This window comes from Pelophylax lessonae (genome assembly GCF_965119305.1).
Source record: "Pelophylax lessonae genome assembly, chromosome: 9".
NCBI classification, from domain to species: Eukaryota; Metazoa; Chordata; class Amphibia; order Anura; family Ranidae; genus Pelophylax; species Pelophylax lessonae.
The window spans coordinates 153,273,109-153,291,961 of record NC_138776.1 but is presented as its reverse complement, the minus strand read 5'-3'; the positions used below and the strand labels follow the sequence as shown (position 1 = coordinate 153,291,961).

At 40.9% G+C, this 18,853-nt stretch overlaps 1 protein-coding gene across 23 annotated transcripts in view; it reads right to left on the bottom strand.

Annotated features, from left to right (window-relative positions):
* CAMK2G (calcium/calmodulin dependent protein kinase II gamma) overlaps positions 1-18,853 on the bottom strand; it is a 400,936-nt gene that overhangs the window by 112,062 nt on the left and 270,021 nt on the right. For all 23 annotated transcript variants that reach the window (XM_082267524.1, XM_082267541.1, XM_082267535.1 and 20 more), the window contains exons 6-7: positions 4,799-4,871; positions 389-491 (exon numbers count right to left, since the gene is read on the bottom strand). In XM_082267524.1, coding sequence (XP_082123650.1) covers positions 389-491; positions 4,799-4,871 — 176 coding nt within the window. The remainder of the gene's footprint in view (positions 1-388; positions 492-4,798; positions 4,872-18,853) is intronic.

Sequence of the window (18,853 nt, the reverse complement as noted above, 5' to 3'; positions counted from 1 at the left end):
ATAATTTTAGGTGCTTCACCAATTTACGAAAAGGGATGCGCATTTTTTTTTCAACCCATGCGACTTATTTCTTCATTTGGTACACTGACACAAAGTATGTCAGTTTACAGAACTTCTCTCTATGACCTCTTGCTTGTTTTTGCTTTCACCACTGTAGTGAAACTTTAGGCACTTTTTTAAAAATGTATCTTAAGTGTGCACATTTGAATAGTTCCATTAGCCACTATGAGCAATAACCCAACTACTGTTTCAATACATATAACTTGCATGCAAATGGAAGTGCATATTGGAGGCCTTACAGGAAACCAAATGTTAAAACAGCTACTGCAGTATGGGGATTAGCTCTGCTGAATTCAATCATTTAAACGATGACAAGATGTATGCTTACCAAACCATGCTTGCTGGTCTCCCTGGACTTCAATGGCAAGACCAAAGTCAGCCAGTTTCACAGCTGCCCCCTTGCATTTGCTGGCCAATAACAGGTTCTCAGGCTACATAGAAATAAGAGTTCAAGTGAGGTCATACAAAACTGGATATTAACCGTTTTAAAAAAAAGAATTCTATTTAAAGAATATTCATTTAATATGACCAAAAACCACATGCTGCAAATCTATGGAATAATGAGACTATCTCTAAAAATAACTAATGAAATGCAGAAAATGAATGTACTTGTAATAACATTAGTGATCACTAGGTGGAAATCATAACACTTTTATGAAGCAATGCAGAGGTATTAATCTTCCACTGCCTCAGCTATCTAGTGTTTTGCCTGTCTTATGATTAGCCCAAGAGGCTTATGTGTAAGTGCTTAGGAGTAAGAAGACGGTAATGCTCTGGTGAGTGAAGGGAAAACCACTGCTAGCAGATGTGTAAGAGGGCACTGAAGTGAGGGAAAGAGAACAAATGTGCGCTTGGTTAATCATGTCTGTAAGTATTGTGCTTTGGGAGTTGCAGTTCTATAAAGTTGTAAGATAGTTGACCCAAACAAACCGCTCATACTACTTATGGTACTCATATTATTTACAATGATATTCTACACAAAGAGTTTCTGGATGTACATTTAATGGGTTAGCACTTCTGCACTGCAGCACTGGGGTCCAAGGTTCAAATCCCAGCCTGGACACTATCTGCATGGGGTTTGCATGCTTTCCCTGTGTTAGTGTGAGTTTCCTACTACACTCCAAATACATGCTGGCCCTTAAAATGGTATTAAACTCAAATATTAACCCCTTAGTGACAGAGGGTAAAATAAACCTTAACACCTGAACACAATTTTGCAACTTTGATATGTGTTAGTAAAACAGTACATATCGCAACTAGGTTGTGTATCCAGGTGGATTATACCTTGTTTTGTTTTTCAGGACAAAATGGGGCTTTCTTTTGGTGGTAATAGGTAACAAATATCTCTATTTTTTATATTTTTTAATGTATCTGTATATTTCTTGCTATTACCATGACCTACTACCAAAGAACCCAAAATAAATATTCATGCTTTTTTTTATCCTACCTAAAACAAACTGACACTAACGCTTTATTAAAAAATGTTTTGTAAAAAAAAAAAAAAATATATATTATATATATATATATATATATATATATATACACACACACACACACACACACACGCTGTCTCACAAAAGTGAGTACACCCCTCACATTTTTGTTAATATTTTATTATATCTTTTCATGTGACAACACTGAAGAAATTACACTTTGTAAAGTAGTGAGTGTACAGCTTTTATAACAGTGTAAATTTGCTGTCCCCTCAAAATAACTCAACACACAGTCATTAATGTCTAAACCGCTGGCAACAAAAGCGAGTACACCCATACCTGAAAATGTCCAAATTGGGCCCAATTAGCCATTTTCACTCCCCGGTGTCATGCGACTCTTTAGTTTTACAAGGTTTTAGGTGTGAATGGGAAATAGGTGTGTTAAATTTAGTGTTATCGCTTTCAATCTCTCATTCTTGTCACTGGAAGTTCAACATGGCACCTCATGGCAAATAACTCTCTGAGGATCTGAAAAAAAGAATTGTTGCTCTACATAAAGATGGCCTAGGCCATAAGATTGTCAAGACCCTGAAACTGAGCTGCAGCATGGTGGCCGAGACTGTACAGCAGTTTAACAGGACAGATTCTACTCAGAACAGGCCTCGCCATGGTCGACCAAAGAAAATGAATGCACCTGCTCAGCGTCATATCCAGAGGTTGTCTTTGGGAAATAAGACATATGAGAGCTGCCAGCATTGCTGCAGAGGTTGAAGGGGTGGGGAGTCAACCTGTCAGTGCTCAGACCATACGTCACACACTGCATCAAATTGGTCTGCATTGCTGTCGTCCCAGAGGGAAGCCTCTTGTAAAGATGATGCACAAGAAAACTCGCAAACAGTTTGCTGAAGACAAGCAGACTAAGAGCATGGATTACTGGAACCATGTACTGTGGTCTGATGAGACCAAGATAAACTTATTTGGTTCAGATGGTGTCAAGCGTGTGTGGCGGCAACCAGGTGAGGAGTGCAAAGACAAGTGTGTCTTGCCTATAGCCAAGCATGGTGGTGGGAGTGTCATGGTCTGGGGCTGCATGAGTGCTGCCAGGACTGGGGAGCTACATGCCCAAGAGGGTTAAGGCAGTGCTGCAAAAAAATGGTGGCCACACAAAATATTGACACTTTGGGCCCAATTTGGACGTTTTCACTTAGGGGTGTACCCACTTTTGTTGCCAGTAGTTTAGACATTAATGGCTGCATGTGGAGTTATTTTGAGGGGACATCAAATTTACACTATTATACAAGCTGTACACTCACTAATTTACATTGTAGCAAAGTGTCATTTCTTCAGTGTTGTCACATGAAAAGATATAATAAAATATTTACAAAAATGTGAGGGGTGTACTCATTTTTGTGAGATACTGTACATACATATACACACACACACACACACACACTGACATTTGACTCTTACCTTGACCTGGACACTAACCCTGACACTGACCTAATTACCTTGAGTGGTGCCGATTTCCTCAGCTTCCTAGCAGACCCCGTCTCCCCCTGCAGTGCTGCTAGCTTCCCTCCTCTCCTCTCAGCTGCTGCGGGGGATGTTTCAGAAAGGAGAGCAGGGAATAGGTCTGGCAAATATTTTATCAACCCCTTTATTTTCTGAGTAAAGTGCAGTGAGTGATCTGTACCGAACCTATGTTTACTATGCTTCAGTTTGTGCATGAACAGGAAGCCACTCAGCACAACACTTCCCATTCATTCACTGTCCAGTGCAGCTGAGGCTGCAGAGAAAGGGACTGGGGAATCTTTGTCCAAAGTCCCTTTCTCTGTCTCAAAAGTGAGACATCACAGGTCAGTTTAGATTCTTGATATTTCACCAAAGCCCCCCAACAGGGCTGCTAAGAAAAAAAAAAATTGTAAAAAAATAATACGGTAAAAAATAAAAAACTGAAACCGTCCACTGCTCTACAGACCAAACTCTGCTCATATACAAGCATGTATGTTTGTGCTCTGGCATGCACACCCTAATGCAATAGGCTGAGCACACCAATGCTGTCAGCGATAACACGCACTAAGCAGCTCAGAGTACATTTACAGAACTCACTCTGTGCTGTGATGAAGTCACTCCTGTGTGCATGCGCAAGAGTGATGTCATGTGAGGCTGGAAATTCAAGAGGATGAACAGAGCAAACCCAGAAGCAAGGTAGGAAGAAAATGGGAGCATCCAAGCACTGACAGCACAGCACCGAAAGGCATATTGTGACAGGCAAGTCTGTCCTTGTACATACTAGCACATTATGGTATAAACCTGCAGACAGCTAGTTTATAAAAATTGATTTCACTGCGTTTAATATGGGTTTTAAATGTGTTGGCGCATGTGAAATATTGGACCTTAGATTGTTTCTCCATTGCGCCTTGAGAGCAGTGACTGATATGAATAGCATGTAAAGTGCTGTGTCATTTGAGAGCACTATATAAATATCTATAATACTTATACTTGCTAAAACACTGATACAGCTGAACTTTCCTATACAAGGTCATTCTGTTATGCAGTGTCCATTCAACTTCCAATCCACCTGTTATAAAGGTTATTCCTGGACTTGCAGCATGCAGCTTTAATTGGCCCTATCTGTACCATGTGGTCACTGTGACCAATCACAGCTAGCAACACAATTGTACACAATGAATGGCTTTGATTCATTACAATTGTCATGTGATCTGCTGTGACTGGTCACAGCGATCACATGGTATTAGCAGTGAGCCAGTACAGTGTTCAGTCATCGGCTACGTCCGGTGGACGCAGCCAGTGACAGATCGTGCCGAAGCGGGGCTCCATGGCTGTATGCTAGGAGTGTTCCGGAAGGATGTCATAGGACGTCCACCTGGAACGACGAATGTCCCGCACAGCCATCATTTGATAATAAGCTGGGTGGAAAGTGGTTAATCTCCATCTGCTCAGTAGAACTTGGCTGGGGAAATTACAAGCAGAGGAGATGAACGCAGTCTGTGGGTCTTACGTCATTGGCCAAGCATAGAACACAAGGACGTAAGGTGCATTTATTACTTGGAAAATAAAAATAAAAACAGGTATGGCCTGCCAAGCAAATTCATTGCTTTCAATGGAATTCCAAAACTTGAACTATGCCTGTTTTCCCTCTCAGCCAAAGTCAACCTGCGATGCAGTCATTTATTAGTAATAAGCTAGGTCAGAGTTCAAGAACAAACTCCTAAACCACTAAGCATAACACTAACAATTTATCCAAATGACTAAGTTTATGAAGAATAAATCACCAGTATTACCTTAAGATCCCTGTGGACGATGTCATGTTGGTGGATGTGGTTGACACTCTCCAGAATCTGGTGAATACAGTGACTGCAAAGCCAAAAAAGACAAATGGTAAGTAATCAGCAAACAAAAGTGCATTTTTCTAGCTGCAGACAAGAAGGTAGCAAACTGAATAGTGCGGATATACACTATAGTTACATCATTGTTAGCATTTCATTTTTTACTGCAGAAAATATTAAAAAATTATTTTTTTATGGTAACACTGGAGTTTATAATCCTGAAGGTTAAAGCCCACAGCAACCAGTCAAACTGCATTATTTGCTACTGGTAACAAGCCTTATATTTTCTTGCTCCCTTTTTCCTAATTCATCTCCCAGAGTTTCACAATGGGCTGTTTGCAAACTATAAATAAGGCAGCACTAATATTACAATTATATATAATGGGGAGAAATAGAATTAATACATTTAGCGAATATCACATTAAATATTATTTCTCTCCTCAACCATTCCCTTCTCCTAGCATGCATCAATAACTTTGTCAAGGAGTCACTGGAGGGCTCTTCGTCCCAAAGCAAGCAGTGACCCAAGAGCCACAGTTCTGTAATAAGGTCATCATTGAATGTTAGCTGTCAAGTTGTTTGCTAAAGGAATTACATAATAGTTTTTTTTAAATGTAATAAGTAATACAATACAGGGATTGCTTTTATGGGCTTACTCAGTGTTTGTCAATGGCACCATTGTCACCTGAATATGCCTGCACTTATAGCACTGATTTACCAACTAGGGCACGTTGTGACATTGAAGTGCAATTGAAAAGAGGGGTATGTAGATAAAAGCCACATGTACCCGATGTGACAAAACAAGGATCAGGCAAGAATCTCTATGGGAACACATTCAGCATCTTGCAGCATGACACTCAGGGTGGATATTTTTATTTTTTAACCACTTAAGCCCCAGAGGATTTGGCTGCTCAAAGACCAGGGCCTATTTTGCGATTCGACACTGTGTGACTTTAACGGACAATTGCGCGGTCATGCGACACTGTACCCAAATGAAATTGACATCCTTTTTTCCCACAAACAAAGCTTTCTTTTGGTGGTATTTGATCATCTGTGTGATTTTTACTTTTTGCGCTATAAACAAAAAGAGCAACAATTTTGAAAAAATAATATTTTTCACATTTTTTTTATATGAAATTCCCCCAAAAAAATGTAAAAATCACATTTTTTTACATTTTAGGCCAATTTGTATTCTGCTACATATTTTTGGTGAAAAAAATTGCAATAAGCGTATTTTGATTGGTTTGCGCAAAAGTTATTATTATTTTTTTTAACTAGTAATGGCAGCGATCTGCGATTTTTTTTGTGGGACTGCGACATTGCGGCGGACAGATCGCACCCTTGACTGACATTTTTGACACTTTTGGGGCTACCAGTGACATTACTACAGTAATCAGTGCTATAAATATGCCACTGGCAGGGAATGGGGTTAACTTTCTTGGGGATCAAGGGGTTAAATGTATCCCTAGGGGCGTGTTTCTAACTGTGGGGGGGGGGCGTGGCTAGTGATGTAACCACAGAGACATACGATCCTACATAGCAGGATCGTATGATCTCTGCTGTTACATCAGGGAGAATGACAGGTGGCTTTGTTTACATCAGCCGCCTGCCTTTCTCCCTCAAGCGGGAGATCGCGAGTGGCCGGCGGCCATCGGAGCCGCCGGTCACTCGCGCGGGGATGTTACTGCGGGAGCGTGCCTCAGGCGGTGCGCGCTCGCCCCCTGTAGGCTCGCGGGCGAGCGACATAGTACTACCTCGCTTTGCCCAGTAGGGGCTAACTGCCGCAGTAAATAGTCATTGCCGATCGGCAAGTGGTTTATCTGATTTTTTTTTTTTTTATCAAATTTTTTTTAATAAAATGCTTTTGGTGTAAAAATCTATCTAAGGATAGTTTTCTATTTAGGATAAATTAATAATTTAGTTTATTCAGCGTGAAATGGAGCTTAGTTATGTAGCATGAGGCTGTATATTCTGCAATATTTACATTTTTGGTAAACTCAGTCAATGAATCCAAGCTCTGCAAGCTAAGATAACATGCACTGCATTGATGCATTCACACAGTAATTTCACAGTAACCATGAGATAAAACAAAGTTCAGGAATATTGCTTTATCCCATTGTTTTGCAAATCTATGTACACTACAAACTGTATGATTGAATCAGTTCTGATATCGTTGTTTTACTAACCTGACAGTTTATTATTCTAAATAGGAAACCTTCATTTCGTTTGCAAATATTACAGATTCTAACTACCAGCAAAGATAAGTCCTTACACTTAATGAGCACCTGTCATTTCAGATCCATCATAGCAGCGTCTGTTAGCGGGCATCCACTCACCTGCTGCCCCCACATCCCACATAACTTGTGTCACTGCCGCATCACCAACTGTCCGTTTAAAGTGAATGGGACTGTTGATGAGTCAACTGCGGGTCAGAGGAGGAGCCACTGCAGGACCGAGATGACAGTCGCTCTTTAAAAATGATGATTTAAATCGAGTTGGTTTAAATCAAGCCTTTTTACTTAAATCAAATTTAAATCAAATCCACCCTGATGGCACAAACCAAGTTGTCTGTAGCTGTGTGCTCCAGTGACCATTTTGGGTAAGCCCATGTTCTATTTTAAAGCAAGCATTTAACCATAACACACGTTTGTGCAGTAAAAAGAAAATGCACCATCAATGGGAAGTCTACATGGTTTTAAAAGAAAAACATGTTCTAAGGCGTTCTTTTAGGAAGCCTAAACAAACAATGCTATCAGCTGTCTCTGGGTCACATGAGGACAAAAGTAATTCTACTCCTGTGAACCACAAAAGAAGAAGGGCCAGAAAATCTTTAACCCCTTCATTCCTAAGGGTAAAACAAATCTTAATGCATAAGCACAATTTTGCAACTTTGACATGTGTTCGTAAAAACGCACATATCATAACTACCTTGTACTTCCAGGTAAAAGTATACCGCGTTTTTTTTTTTTGTTTTTTTTTTTCTTCAGGACAAATTGGACTTTCATTTGGTAGTAAATGGTATGGATATTCTCCTTTTTTTTCATTATTAAAGGAAAACTGGCCCAAAATAGTAAAACAAACCATTTTTTTTAGCTGTATTTATCTTGCTACTACCATAACACCATAACCTACCAACAAAGAACAATCTAAAATAAATTATTCTGTGCCAGACAATCGCAGTGATACCACAGGTATGTTATTTGTACCCGAAAAAATGTTGCACTTTTTTTTCTCTTACCTAAAAAACACCGACACGAACACTAAGAGCCCATTCACACTACCGTGACTTGTCAGGCGACTGGTCAGCCTGACAAGTCGCAGTCCATGCAGTGCTACGGGAACTGTTCTATTAGGAGCGACTCAAGTCGCTCCGACTTAGAAAGTAGTTCCTGTACTACTTCGGGGCGACATCGGAGCGACTTGCATTGACATTCATTATATGAAGTCCGTGCAAGTCGCGCCGAAGTCGCGGTGCACGCGACTTCTCAGGTCGCAACCGAAGTCGTGCCGCGCTAGTGTGAACCGGCACTGATCCTGATTTAAAAAAAAAATTAAGGGAAAAAAAAAAATCCTGCCCAAAAATGTATTTATCTTTTACACACTTTAATTTCCTCTCTCTCTGCTAGGAGAGACAAAGATACATTTTATATTTCTTCCCCATTCACAGGGAGAGAAACACAGGGGCAGGCTTCACAGGGACTAATCACTGTGGTGGCCAATCAGTCTAGCACAGCGATCAGGAATCCAGGGTCCTGATTGTTAGTACGGGGCATGGGGCACTCAATGAGACTCCCAGCACAAAGGGATATACTCAAATATTCAGGCCCATGGCAAAAAGCCCAGTGCAGTGGGGCCGCTCCTTTGTGTTACGTTGGCGTTTAAGAGAAGTATGGCAATGCTGCATCTGTCCCCTGTCGTCTTGAAGGTTGAAAACTGAGAGATCAAACACCACTGATTACTCGGTTTTCCCTGCCGCTCTGAGCAGAGAGCCGTGACTGTCAGTCACCGGCTCTCTGCTCTGCCACCACCCGTGCTTACTGGAGCACTGAGCCGTGGAGGGCGGGAGCAGCTGGCTCAGTCTCTTAGAGGCTCGCTGAGAGGCTGAGTTAGGTGCCGGCCTACGCTCCTGGGTGGATACCAACCATATAGTCAGAAACTTTCCTGAGCCTGGACCAGGCTTTAGCCCGCTGTTAGCTGAAAACATGTCACAGGAGTGCAGAACTATCTGCACTCCTGTGATTCACAGGAAAAGTACAGCCAAATGAGGTTTGGCTGTATTTTTCCTTTAGCCATACATCTCTTAAGTTCAGCCATTTTCAAAAGGATGGAAAAAACCTGAGATTCACTGATTTACATCAAACATTAATCTATGTAGAATGTAAAAGCAACCACTTGGGAGATCATTTTTCTCCAAACTCCAAAGGTGTAACTATTCAGCCCCACCAACAGCAAGGTCTTTATTATAAACCTGGTAATGACATAGGCAATATCAGCTGACAGCATACATGAACATCACCTTTGGTAAAAACTACAAGCTAAAGCAATCAGCAGTGCCAGCTATAGCTGGACACTAAAAGCACTTTGTAAAACATTAAGCCCACTAATTCCTTGAATTCTGTGACACATTCACTATGCCCTGTGAGAAAGCACATTTCACAGAGCCTACAAAGGTGCTGAAAGGAGGAGCTTCAGGAGGCAGAGTTAATAAAGGAATCACTGCTTACCGGCTCCAAGGTACCATGGGGTATGTGGTCCTTAGAAACGTAAACAGCAGAGGAGAAGCTAATAAGCACTCAGTGAATCCAGGAAAAAGATGGCCAACAGACAGGCAGAAATAAATTTTAAAACCTGTGTGAAACCAGTATAAAAGTTGTGTGAATCTAGTGTGAAAACATCTATAAATCAACCCCTAATTAAACAAATAAATAGCTTTAAACATAAATGTCTTTGGTGCCCTAAAACCTTAGCACACGTATATGTAAATCTCATCTTTTTCTGCAGAAGTTGAGTGTGGAATTGTCCATCTACAAAAGCCTCATTTGTAGAGCAATAAGTGTCCTCAATGACCAGCAGAGAAGCTCAGGGGCTTTTTTTTTTTGTTTGACTTTTAAAGAAAAGACCAAACTTTGCAGCTTCAGCTACCTAAATCTGGGATCTAGTAAATAGTTTTTACCATTTTCACTCTGCTTATGCATTTCTTTCCATATGGCCAGTTTGAACTGCCCAGATTTGATAGTTTACTTTAAATATACATTAAAAGTCCCAGCCTCCTCCCAGCTACTGACATTTAAATGTTTTTGTTTCTAGGGAGAAGAACCGCTTTAGGAAAATCAAGGAGGCAGGATCGCTCCTATGGGAGGTGGATACACATACAAGATAAATGGAGACGGGAACAAATGTGACTTAAAATGACCCATACTGCTGCAGATTTTTTAAATGCACATTGACCATCTATGTAAATAAAGGCTACATTTTGAATTGTAACTTTCCAGGACATCAACAAATGGTGGGCCTTGTTCAAAACTTCAAGGGCGTTCCTCCTCTTATGAGGTACCTAATGTATAGTGATGTGTGTAACTACTGAAAACAATATCCACTGTCCATGATATCTAGGGCTTCTCATTGTCTATGACTTGAATATACTGGCTTGGGGGTCACTAGAGACATTGCATGGTCACAGATAACAGAAATTTAGTTCCAACTTTGGGTTTGTCATAAAGGACAGTTTTGAGTCATTTATTAGGAAAGTATAAAAACAACTTCAATTTAAAAAACACTGGTTCGATCTCATCTTGAGTAGGCACTTCAGTTTTGGGCACCAAACCTAAGGAAAGACGTACTTGATTTAGAGTTTAGAGAGCCGCAACTAAATAGGTATCCGTGAAACCCGTCAACTACTATGCTTTTATCCCCTGTCTCTGACTGTATTGTGGATTGTATCTTGGATTGATTTTATCTTTTGGATTCAACTAAACGGATTGTATATTTTGTACCTCCAAGCGGGAGTGCGGCTGCCTTTCTCTTCACACAAAAAAGGGGGGTGGAGGACCTAAGTTATGTGGAAAGATTATGGAAAATAAAGAAGCGCTGTTTTCTTTCTATGCTACCTTTATGTGAAATCCCCGGTCTTCCAGCTAGTCCCCCTGCTTTCCTATTAAAAACTGACCACACTAAGCAGGAGAGCACACCATGGTCAGTTCTATAGCTATGCTGGGAACTCCATATGCTCTCCTCCAACGATCAGACTTGTCTTGACACGCCCCAGCCGCACAGCCATTCACTAAGAAGCTCAGTGCGATGCTGTTTCTCCTCCACCCAGCTCTTATGCAGTTAAAAACCGAGAAAATGTGTTTAGTTATAGAAAAAGGGAAAAAAGGTATTTATATATTTTTTTTATATCTATACAAAAAATGCTTTGCATTTTATTTCTATTTTTAAACTGAATAGGTTTGTTTTACACGTTATCATTTACAATCACTTAAACTTTTTAAGAGTGAACAAAATATAGAGGAATATGGAAACCCATAGTGACATTGACATATTAATATAGAATCTGATACAATACATGGACCCGCGTCTATTCACATTTAACAACTACTGTATATGTAATTAATTACAGATATTTAACTAAAATTACCAGGAAGCTGTACTGACTGAGCAATGTATTTAGCCAATCCTGCAGTAGCATACATACAAGCCAATAAATTGAATTCATGAAAAGATAGAGAAAGCCCTTTAATGATTTAAACATCTCTTACTTTACAGACACATGCATCAAAAGATATAAGCATACAATTACATGGAGAAGGGAAGTGATTTCCTCCACAACGATCACTACACACACCCAATTTAAAGGGAAATAAATATTTCACTTTTATCATAACCTGTCAGTGACGACTAATCTCTTTGAAATACAATTGCTAGAAGGCTGGATTTGGAAACCTCCACTGCTGCGCATCTGCAAACCTCAGCTCCTTCTTGCCGTTGGGAGCACAAAGGGTTTGTGCGAACACACATTACGGCAGAGTTCTTGAAAATTTGTTGCTTGGCAACCAGCGCAACAGCCTTTTAGAAGAAGATCAGATACATTCTGCTCGTCTCATTTTCCTCAGCTGCATATTTAACATATTCCTATAAATCTCTGCTGAGGTTAAAACAAAGAAATGCAGGAGTGTGTTGCTAACATTATGATTGTACTTGTTCTTGCTTCAAAAAGGAATGAAACATGGATTTCTGTGCAAGATCCGCTTTGGAATCCCCAGGTCTTAAAATATGTAGCCGTACTGTTAGTCTCCACCGTTAACTCACCGTATTCTAATAGTTGCACAACGGTCTTTAATACTGGTTTCCCAATAGTTTCAGTGGCCCAAGAGAATAAGTAGATAATTTTATGCGCTCCAGAGAATTCTTGCTGGAAGAAACCATATAAAAAGGCCCATCGGCTTCTGGTTGGATTCCACTGAGTGAATGCCATTGATGAAAGAAAACTAAATATCAAGTGATAGTCTTGAGTCTAATGACAGGGCCATCATTTTTTTTTTTTTTAGCAAGCACTACTGTAAATGCAAATCATATTTTTTGGGGTTCTGATATGAGGAATGTTTTTCCTACTTAGTAGCAAATCCATATTTTGCTGGTCAGATTCCATAAATCTAGTGTTTACCCTACCTGGTGTGAAGTGGGTATATACACAGTCTATTCCTGCATTGCTGAAGCACTGGTCACTGCCTGTGCAAAATAAAGGTCACCTGCACTACGGTGGGACTTTAGGAAATGTCTGGTTTAAAAACATCCGCACATTTGAACAAACAGTATATCACTGAACATGAATTACAAATGAACACTCCTCTGCATTCATTGCTTTACATGTATGTGAGTACACTGACTCTGCATTATTTTTCATTTGTCCTAGGTGAAAAATGTTCAGAGATGCCCCACAGGCACAAATCAAACATTTTGCAGCTGCTTTTTTTCATAGCAGGCATTAATCCGATTGGTGGCTGTAGGGCAAAATAGAACAGGCATTTACGTAAGACAAACCATGGCAATTATATAATCTATGACTTGGATGACTTTCAATGTTGCAACACTAGTTGCTGCAATTTTACATATTCCAAAAAAAAAAAAAAAAAAAAAAAAAAGGTACCACGTTTTTACACCCGACATTTATATTGCTCATGATGCAAATTTACAGGGCTGGTAAGTATGGGTGGCACAAGAAAGAAAAGTGGGTAATCCCTAATACCGCACATCCATGAAATCCTGTAGAGGTGAACAAAGTGACAACGTCAGCCTGGACTCGTACCAGGCCACGCCCCCAATGTGTTCGCTCCACCCCCTGGAGCTTAGTCATGGGGCGGTATGGGTGGCACCTGCTCAAATGAAATACCCATTGGCCTCCTCAATATTAGGATTCCCAAGTGAAGTTTCTGACTCTGCCAGTCCCACAACTGAGATCTCCGCATTGGTGCAGTAAGGAACTCACTTCCACTTTTACATTTTATTTAATGCAAAATAAATGATATTAAAGTGGTTGTAAAGGCTGAAGGTTTAGAATGCATAAAGGTAAAAAAAAACCTTTCGAGTTTTGCTCCCCCCACAGCCCCTCCCTTATGATCACCTGAGCCCCTTTCGATCTAGCGATGTGAACAGGAGCCTCGCTGTCCAGGTCTCTCTCTCCTCATTGGCTGAGCGAAGAGAGCAGGGGGCAGGGCTGAGCTGCGTCTATGTGTCTAATGGATGCATAGAGCAGGGTTCGGGAGCTAGCACACCCCAGTGCCCCCATAGCAAGGGGCTTGCTATTGGGGGTACTGGTAAGGGGGAGGAGCCAGGAGCACTGGTGGGAAACAGGAGAAGAGGAGGATTGGTGCTACTCTGTGCAAAACCACTGCACAGAGCAGGTATGTGTATGACATGTTTGTTGTTAAAGAAAAAAAAAAAAAAAAAAAAAAAAAAAAGAACCTTTAGTCCCGGTTCACACTGATGCGGCTGCGCCGATCGCATGTAATATCGGAGCGCACTGCTCCTTCATTACATGCGATCGGCTGTGCGGTGCGAGTTTAGCCATACACTTTGTATGGCTAAATTCGCACCGCACCCGCAGCAAACACGCACAGGACCCTTTTTTGCAGCCGCATCCAAATCGGATCGCACAGTGGTTCACACTTGTGCGATCCGATCCTGTGCGAACTGCAAGATCGCACTGCGATATGCGATCAAACTGGGGGTGTCGTTAAGATTACATTGACACCCCCAGCGTATCGCATATGGCAGTGTGAACTGCCGGGGGTGCGCTTGCGATGCGGGAACAGGCTGCGAAATCGCAGCCTTCCCGCGTCGCATAAGTGTGAACCGAGCCTTAGAATCACTTTAACCAAGCATAGCAAGGCCACCTTGTACTGGCTGGAGCATGTTGGTAGACGTGTTGAACTTGCAGGTGGAGACCTCACTGCCTACTGTGCTAAGAAATACAAGACTCCTGTAGATATCAGCATTATTAGATTGGCTGTTCGGTGGTATATTTTCAGCGTGTGTAAATCTCCTTTAAATGAAAAGCCTAAGGATTCAGCACATTTGGGTGGATGTGGGCAGGCTCAGCAATTGACAAGCTGCTTGATAATCTTATTAACGCCTTGAATTCTTTAAAAAAAAAAAAAAAAAAAAGGAAATATGGAGCAAACAGCACATTGTGGCAGAAAGAAATCACAGATAAGCATAAAACTGCACGAAGGGCCAGAATCTCGCTAGAAGGTTTTTGAGTTTTAAGAACCATTTTTTTAATCTGAGGGTCAGCTTACGTTTATGACCTACTTCTATCTAAGGGTACTTGCACACGGTACTGATTTATAAATATCAGTTATTTGTGCCAGAGGATGGGCTGTATAGCACATGCATGTGTTTTTGCAGATTTGTGTGTATACAAACACGTTGCAATTCTTGTAGCTTTTTTTTTTTTTAATTGAGGGAGTGTGGCATACATGTATATACGCCTGTAGAAATACTGTTTTTTTTTTTTCTTCTTTGACTGACTGATCTATACACAGTGCAAGTTTAAACACCTGTATGTACAGGTCCATTAAAAACAATGGACTGCATTTAGATCAGTTAAAGGGTTACTCCACTTTCACAAGGGGAAAAAAAAAAAAAAATAAAGAAAGAAAAAATAATAAAGTGTATACAATTGCGACGTAAGTTATATTGTAATAGAATGTTATTAACCTCCCTGGCAGTCTGATTATGTCAGAATTTTTTATCTCAAAGCGCTACATTGCTTTGCATGGAAATCTGTTTTATATTTTAGGCCTGTAATTCTTAGGAATAACTCACCTAAATCTGTCCAAACAAAATCTGTCCAAACAAGAGTCTAGTAGACATCCCGGGTTTGATAAAGTTTGAAATACGAAATTATATAATATAATACATTTTATTCAATAATATAAATCAAACTAAAATCACTGAAATGTGTACAAACAAGGGGTGCGATATTACTAGTCACTGTAATAATGGTTTAGTAAACATCTCGGGTATGAAAGATTTTGAAACATGGGACTTCACAAAGTCCGAAGTCACAATCGGGACAATAGTATCTGGTTTCCTTTCTTATTTTCCTTCCACTGTCATCTCTCTTCGAGCAACAAACCACACACATCCTTGTAGGCGCTGACTTTTTCTCAGTTGGTGGGATGTAGTCCATGAAGTGACGACCAGTCAGGCGTACCGGGTTGACAACGTCAACAGCAGGACGTCCAGATCTATTCCCAGCCATTGATGGGGTTTGGTGATTAAGAAAGATACGTTCGGCAACTTTCCAAATTGAAGGCTTGTCACTCTTTTTTTTTCTTTTAGCAGAATGTAGGCATTCCACAAGCATTGCTCAAGAAGAGGTCTGAAGATCTTCTTATAGTACTTTTTCTGTCTCCTCACTGCTGGGTAGAATGTCATTGCTTGGTCGGCTCTGTCGACACCTCCCATGGTGTTGTTGTAGTGTATCACTACTTGTGGCTTCATGATTTCTTTCCCACCTTTCATGCATACCATAACAGTGGAGGCATTATGCACTGTACTCATTAGGCACACATCATTCTTGTCCCGCCATCACACTGCCCTCAATTTGCCTATAAGCCAAGCAACCGTTTCTCCTGTCTTGAGCTTCTTTTTTCCAAACACTGGCATCATGTCTCGCCAGTTAGCCCTTACGGTTCCATAGGCATCAGTTTTGTTATGCAGTAGAACCTCATAAAGTTCAGGAGATGTATAAAAGTTGTCAGTTATTACACAATTTAGCAATGGCTCAATCAGTGAAAGAACAGAAGATGTTGCCATTCCATAATTGCTGTATTTTTGATCAAATTCGGATCCTTTTACAGTGTATATCACTGAATTCCAAATGTAGCCAGTTGACGATTTGCATAGCATGTAGGATTTTACACCAAATCGTGCCCTCTTTGATGTAATGTATTGCACCCAGCTGAGCCTTCCCTTGTAGGCCATTAGACTTTCATCTGTGCTGATGTCTTTTTCTGGCACATAGCTCCGTTGGAAATCTGTAGAATCATTTGATATACTTCCCAGGATGAGTAGTTTCATCGAGTTCTTCATTGTTTTCGAAGTGGAGATATTTCATTATGAGGGAGAATCTGTACTCTGACATGACCGTGCCAAAGAATGGAGTGGCAGGTAATTTATTGGTTGCCCAAGCCACTTCTGCAGGGGTTTCCCCATCACTCCGTTAAGAATTATTAGGCCCAGAAATTTCCAAATGTCATCTTTGGTCACTGGTTTCTACTTTCTGCATCTTGAAAACTTATGATGCATAGCCAATTGTTGCTATTTGTACCAGTTTGTCTCTGTAACTATTTCTTCAATAACCTCATCGGTCAGAAATAATTGGAGGTATGCAGAGGGGTTGTCATGGTCAACGTCAACTTTCATACCAGGTGATCCAGTATATGGAAATCTTGGGGGGCGCTGCCTGATCCATACTGCAGTCAATAGAACACCAAGTTCTCACATCGCTGAGCTCAGACACAGAATCGTCGCTGTTGTCACTTTCAGTACCTGATGACGAATTTTCCCACGAATCACTATCGCAGTTCTTCAAATAATTCCGAATCATTGTCACTGTTTTCAGGTTCGTCTAAAGGCGCATTTGAGCTAAAAGAACGCTTTTTGAACACCATGGACGTTCTAATTTTCCAAGCACAAAAAAAAAAAAACACAAAAGTACAGGCAGGTCACTGGAAAAGCCACTAGGCGAAACCCTGTGGTTAAATGGCTTGATACAGAGTTGTAATCCTAACAGATTACACTGTATCATGTCATTTGTTTTATTTATTTTTTAAATCTCCTGTCGGTTCCACCCCCCTGCGTTGCGGCACTCACAGGGAAGGGAACCCGGAAGACAGGTGACGGCATCGGCCGGATCACACAGCGAGGACAGCGAGAGGATGGCTGGAGGACGGCAGGGGATCGTAGTTGAAGGTAAGTGTGATTGTGGGGTAATTTTAAGTGTGGCTCAGGGTTACCGCTTTTGACACTTTATATTAACCCCGAGCCACACTGGGGAATACCGCCAAGGAGGTTAAAAATGACCTTTACTTTTAAATCTGCAACACAGTAATGTTCTGTAAAATGCAATGCAATATTGGCTACCTGGAGGCTTTTTTGTACACAGAAGGTGTAAAGAATGGCCCCCGGAAACATAATTTCCCATTTGTGTAATTGGCTCACCAATTTTCCCAGAAGTCTGCACTAGGATACAAGTCAGATTTCAGGCATCCCTGCAACAAAAATGTAGCAAATCACGTCTAAAGGGTTGCAGGCCCAGCAGCTTTCCTCACTGGAGCCCTACAGCTGCACAGCTGATTGATAATTATGAAACCACTCCCATTAGACTCACTTTCAATATGGGCACAGAGAAGCACACAGGGATTTCTTCAGAATGACAAATAGTAGGAATCTGCAACAAACTCAAATCCTTGCAATGTAGATTTCCTGTCTAGAAATGCATATATCAATTGTAAACAACTCATGTTTTTCTATTGATACTTTTTACCTTTAAAAATGTAATGTTAAAAAAAAAAAAAAAGAATTCTTGCACTGTACATAGATTGCCCAGAGGGGAATTTTTTTTTTTTTTTAACAAAAGGGGAGTTACGCTAAAAAACAAAACACCTGAATGCCTAAATCCGTGGCGTTTTTAAGTGTAAGGCCACTTTCACACAGGCGGACCGTTCAGATCCGCCTGCTCGTTTTTTTGGCGGATCTGAACGGTCCCCCCATGCATTCCTATGGGGCATCGGATGTCAGCAAAGACATGTCCGCTGACATCCGACCCGATCCGTCAAATCTGGACGAATGGAAGCCCTATTTTCCATCCGTCCAGCGGATCGGATGAGAACGGACTGACGGTCCATTCCCATCCGATTTCCCATAGAGATGTATGGGGAACTGACAGCTGTGTCTCCGCACAGAGCACAGAGACACAGCTGTCATCATCCTGCTCAGCAGGGGATCGGCGGATTGTTCCCCCGCTGAGAAAAGCGGAGTCCGTTTGACGGACTACAAGTGTGAAAGAGGCCTAGCAGATGGCATTTACCAGATACAAACTGCAAGACAACCATTTTGTTAAATATCGACATAAATTCATACATTTAAAAAAAAAAAAAGTAAAAAACAAACTATAATGTTTTTATAAGAATTCAAATTAAGACTAAAGGCAATAAAAATTAAGATGTGGGTATTACACTTTTTTACACCTAAATACTACTGTTACTTAATAAACAGTTACTGTTCCTTGACATGATCTGAATCTTCCTTTTAAGCTTGGTTTACATCTGCAAAAGATTTTGGCTATAAAAAAGCCTGTTTCCCAGGAGAGCTTCCTAGTATAAAGGCCCGGCATGAGGTCCCTAAATACCACCCAAAAGGCTTAGTGAGGGAGCCAAGCTTAACATGCAACATCTTGCCCAAAAATGGACAAAGTCTTCAAGTGTCTCGGGGCCTGGCACA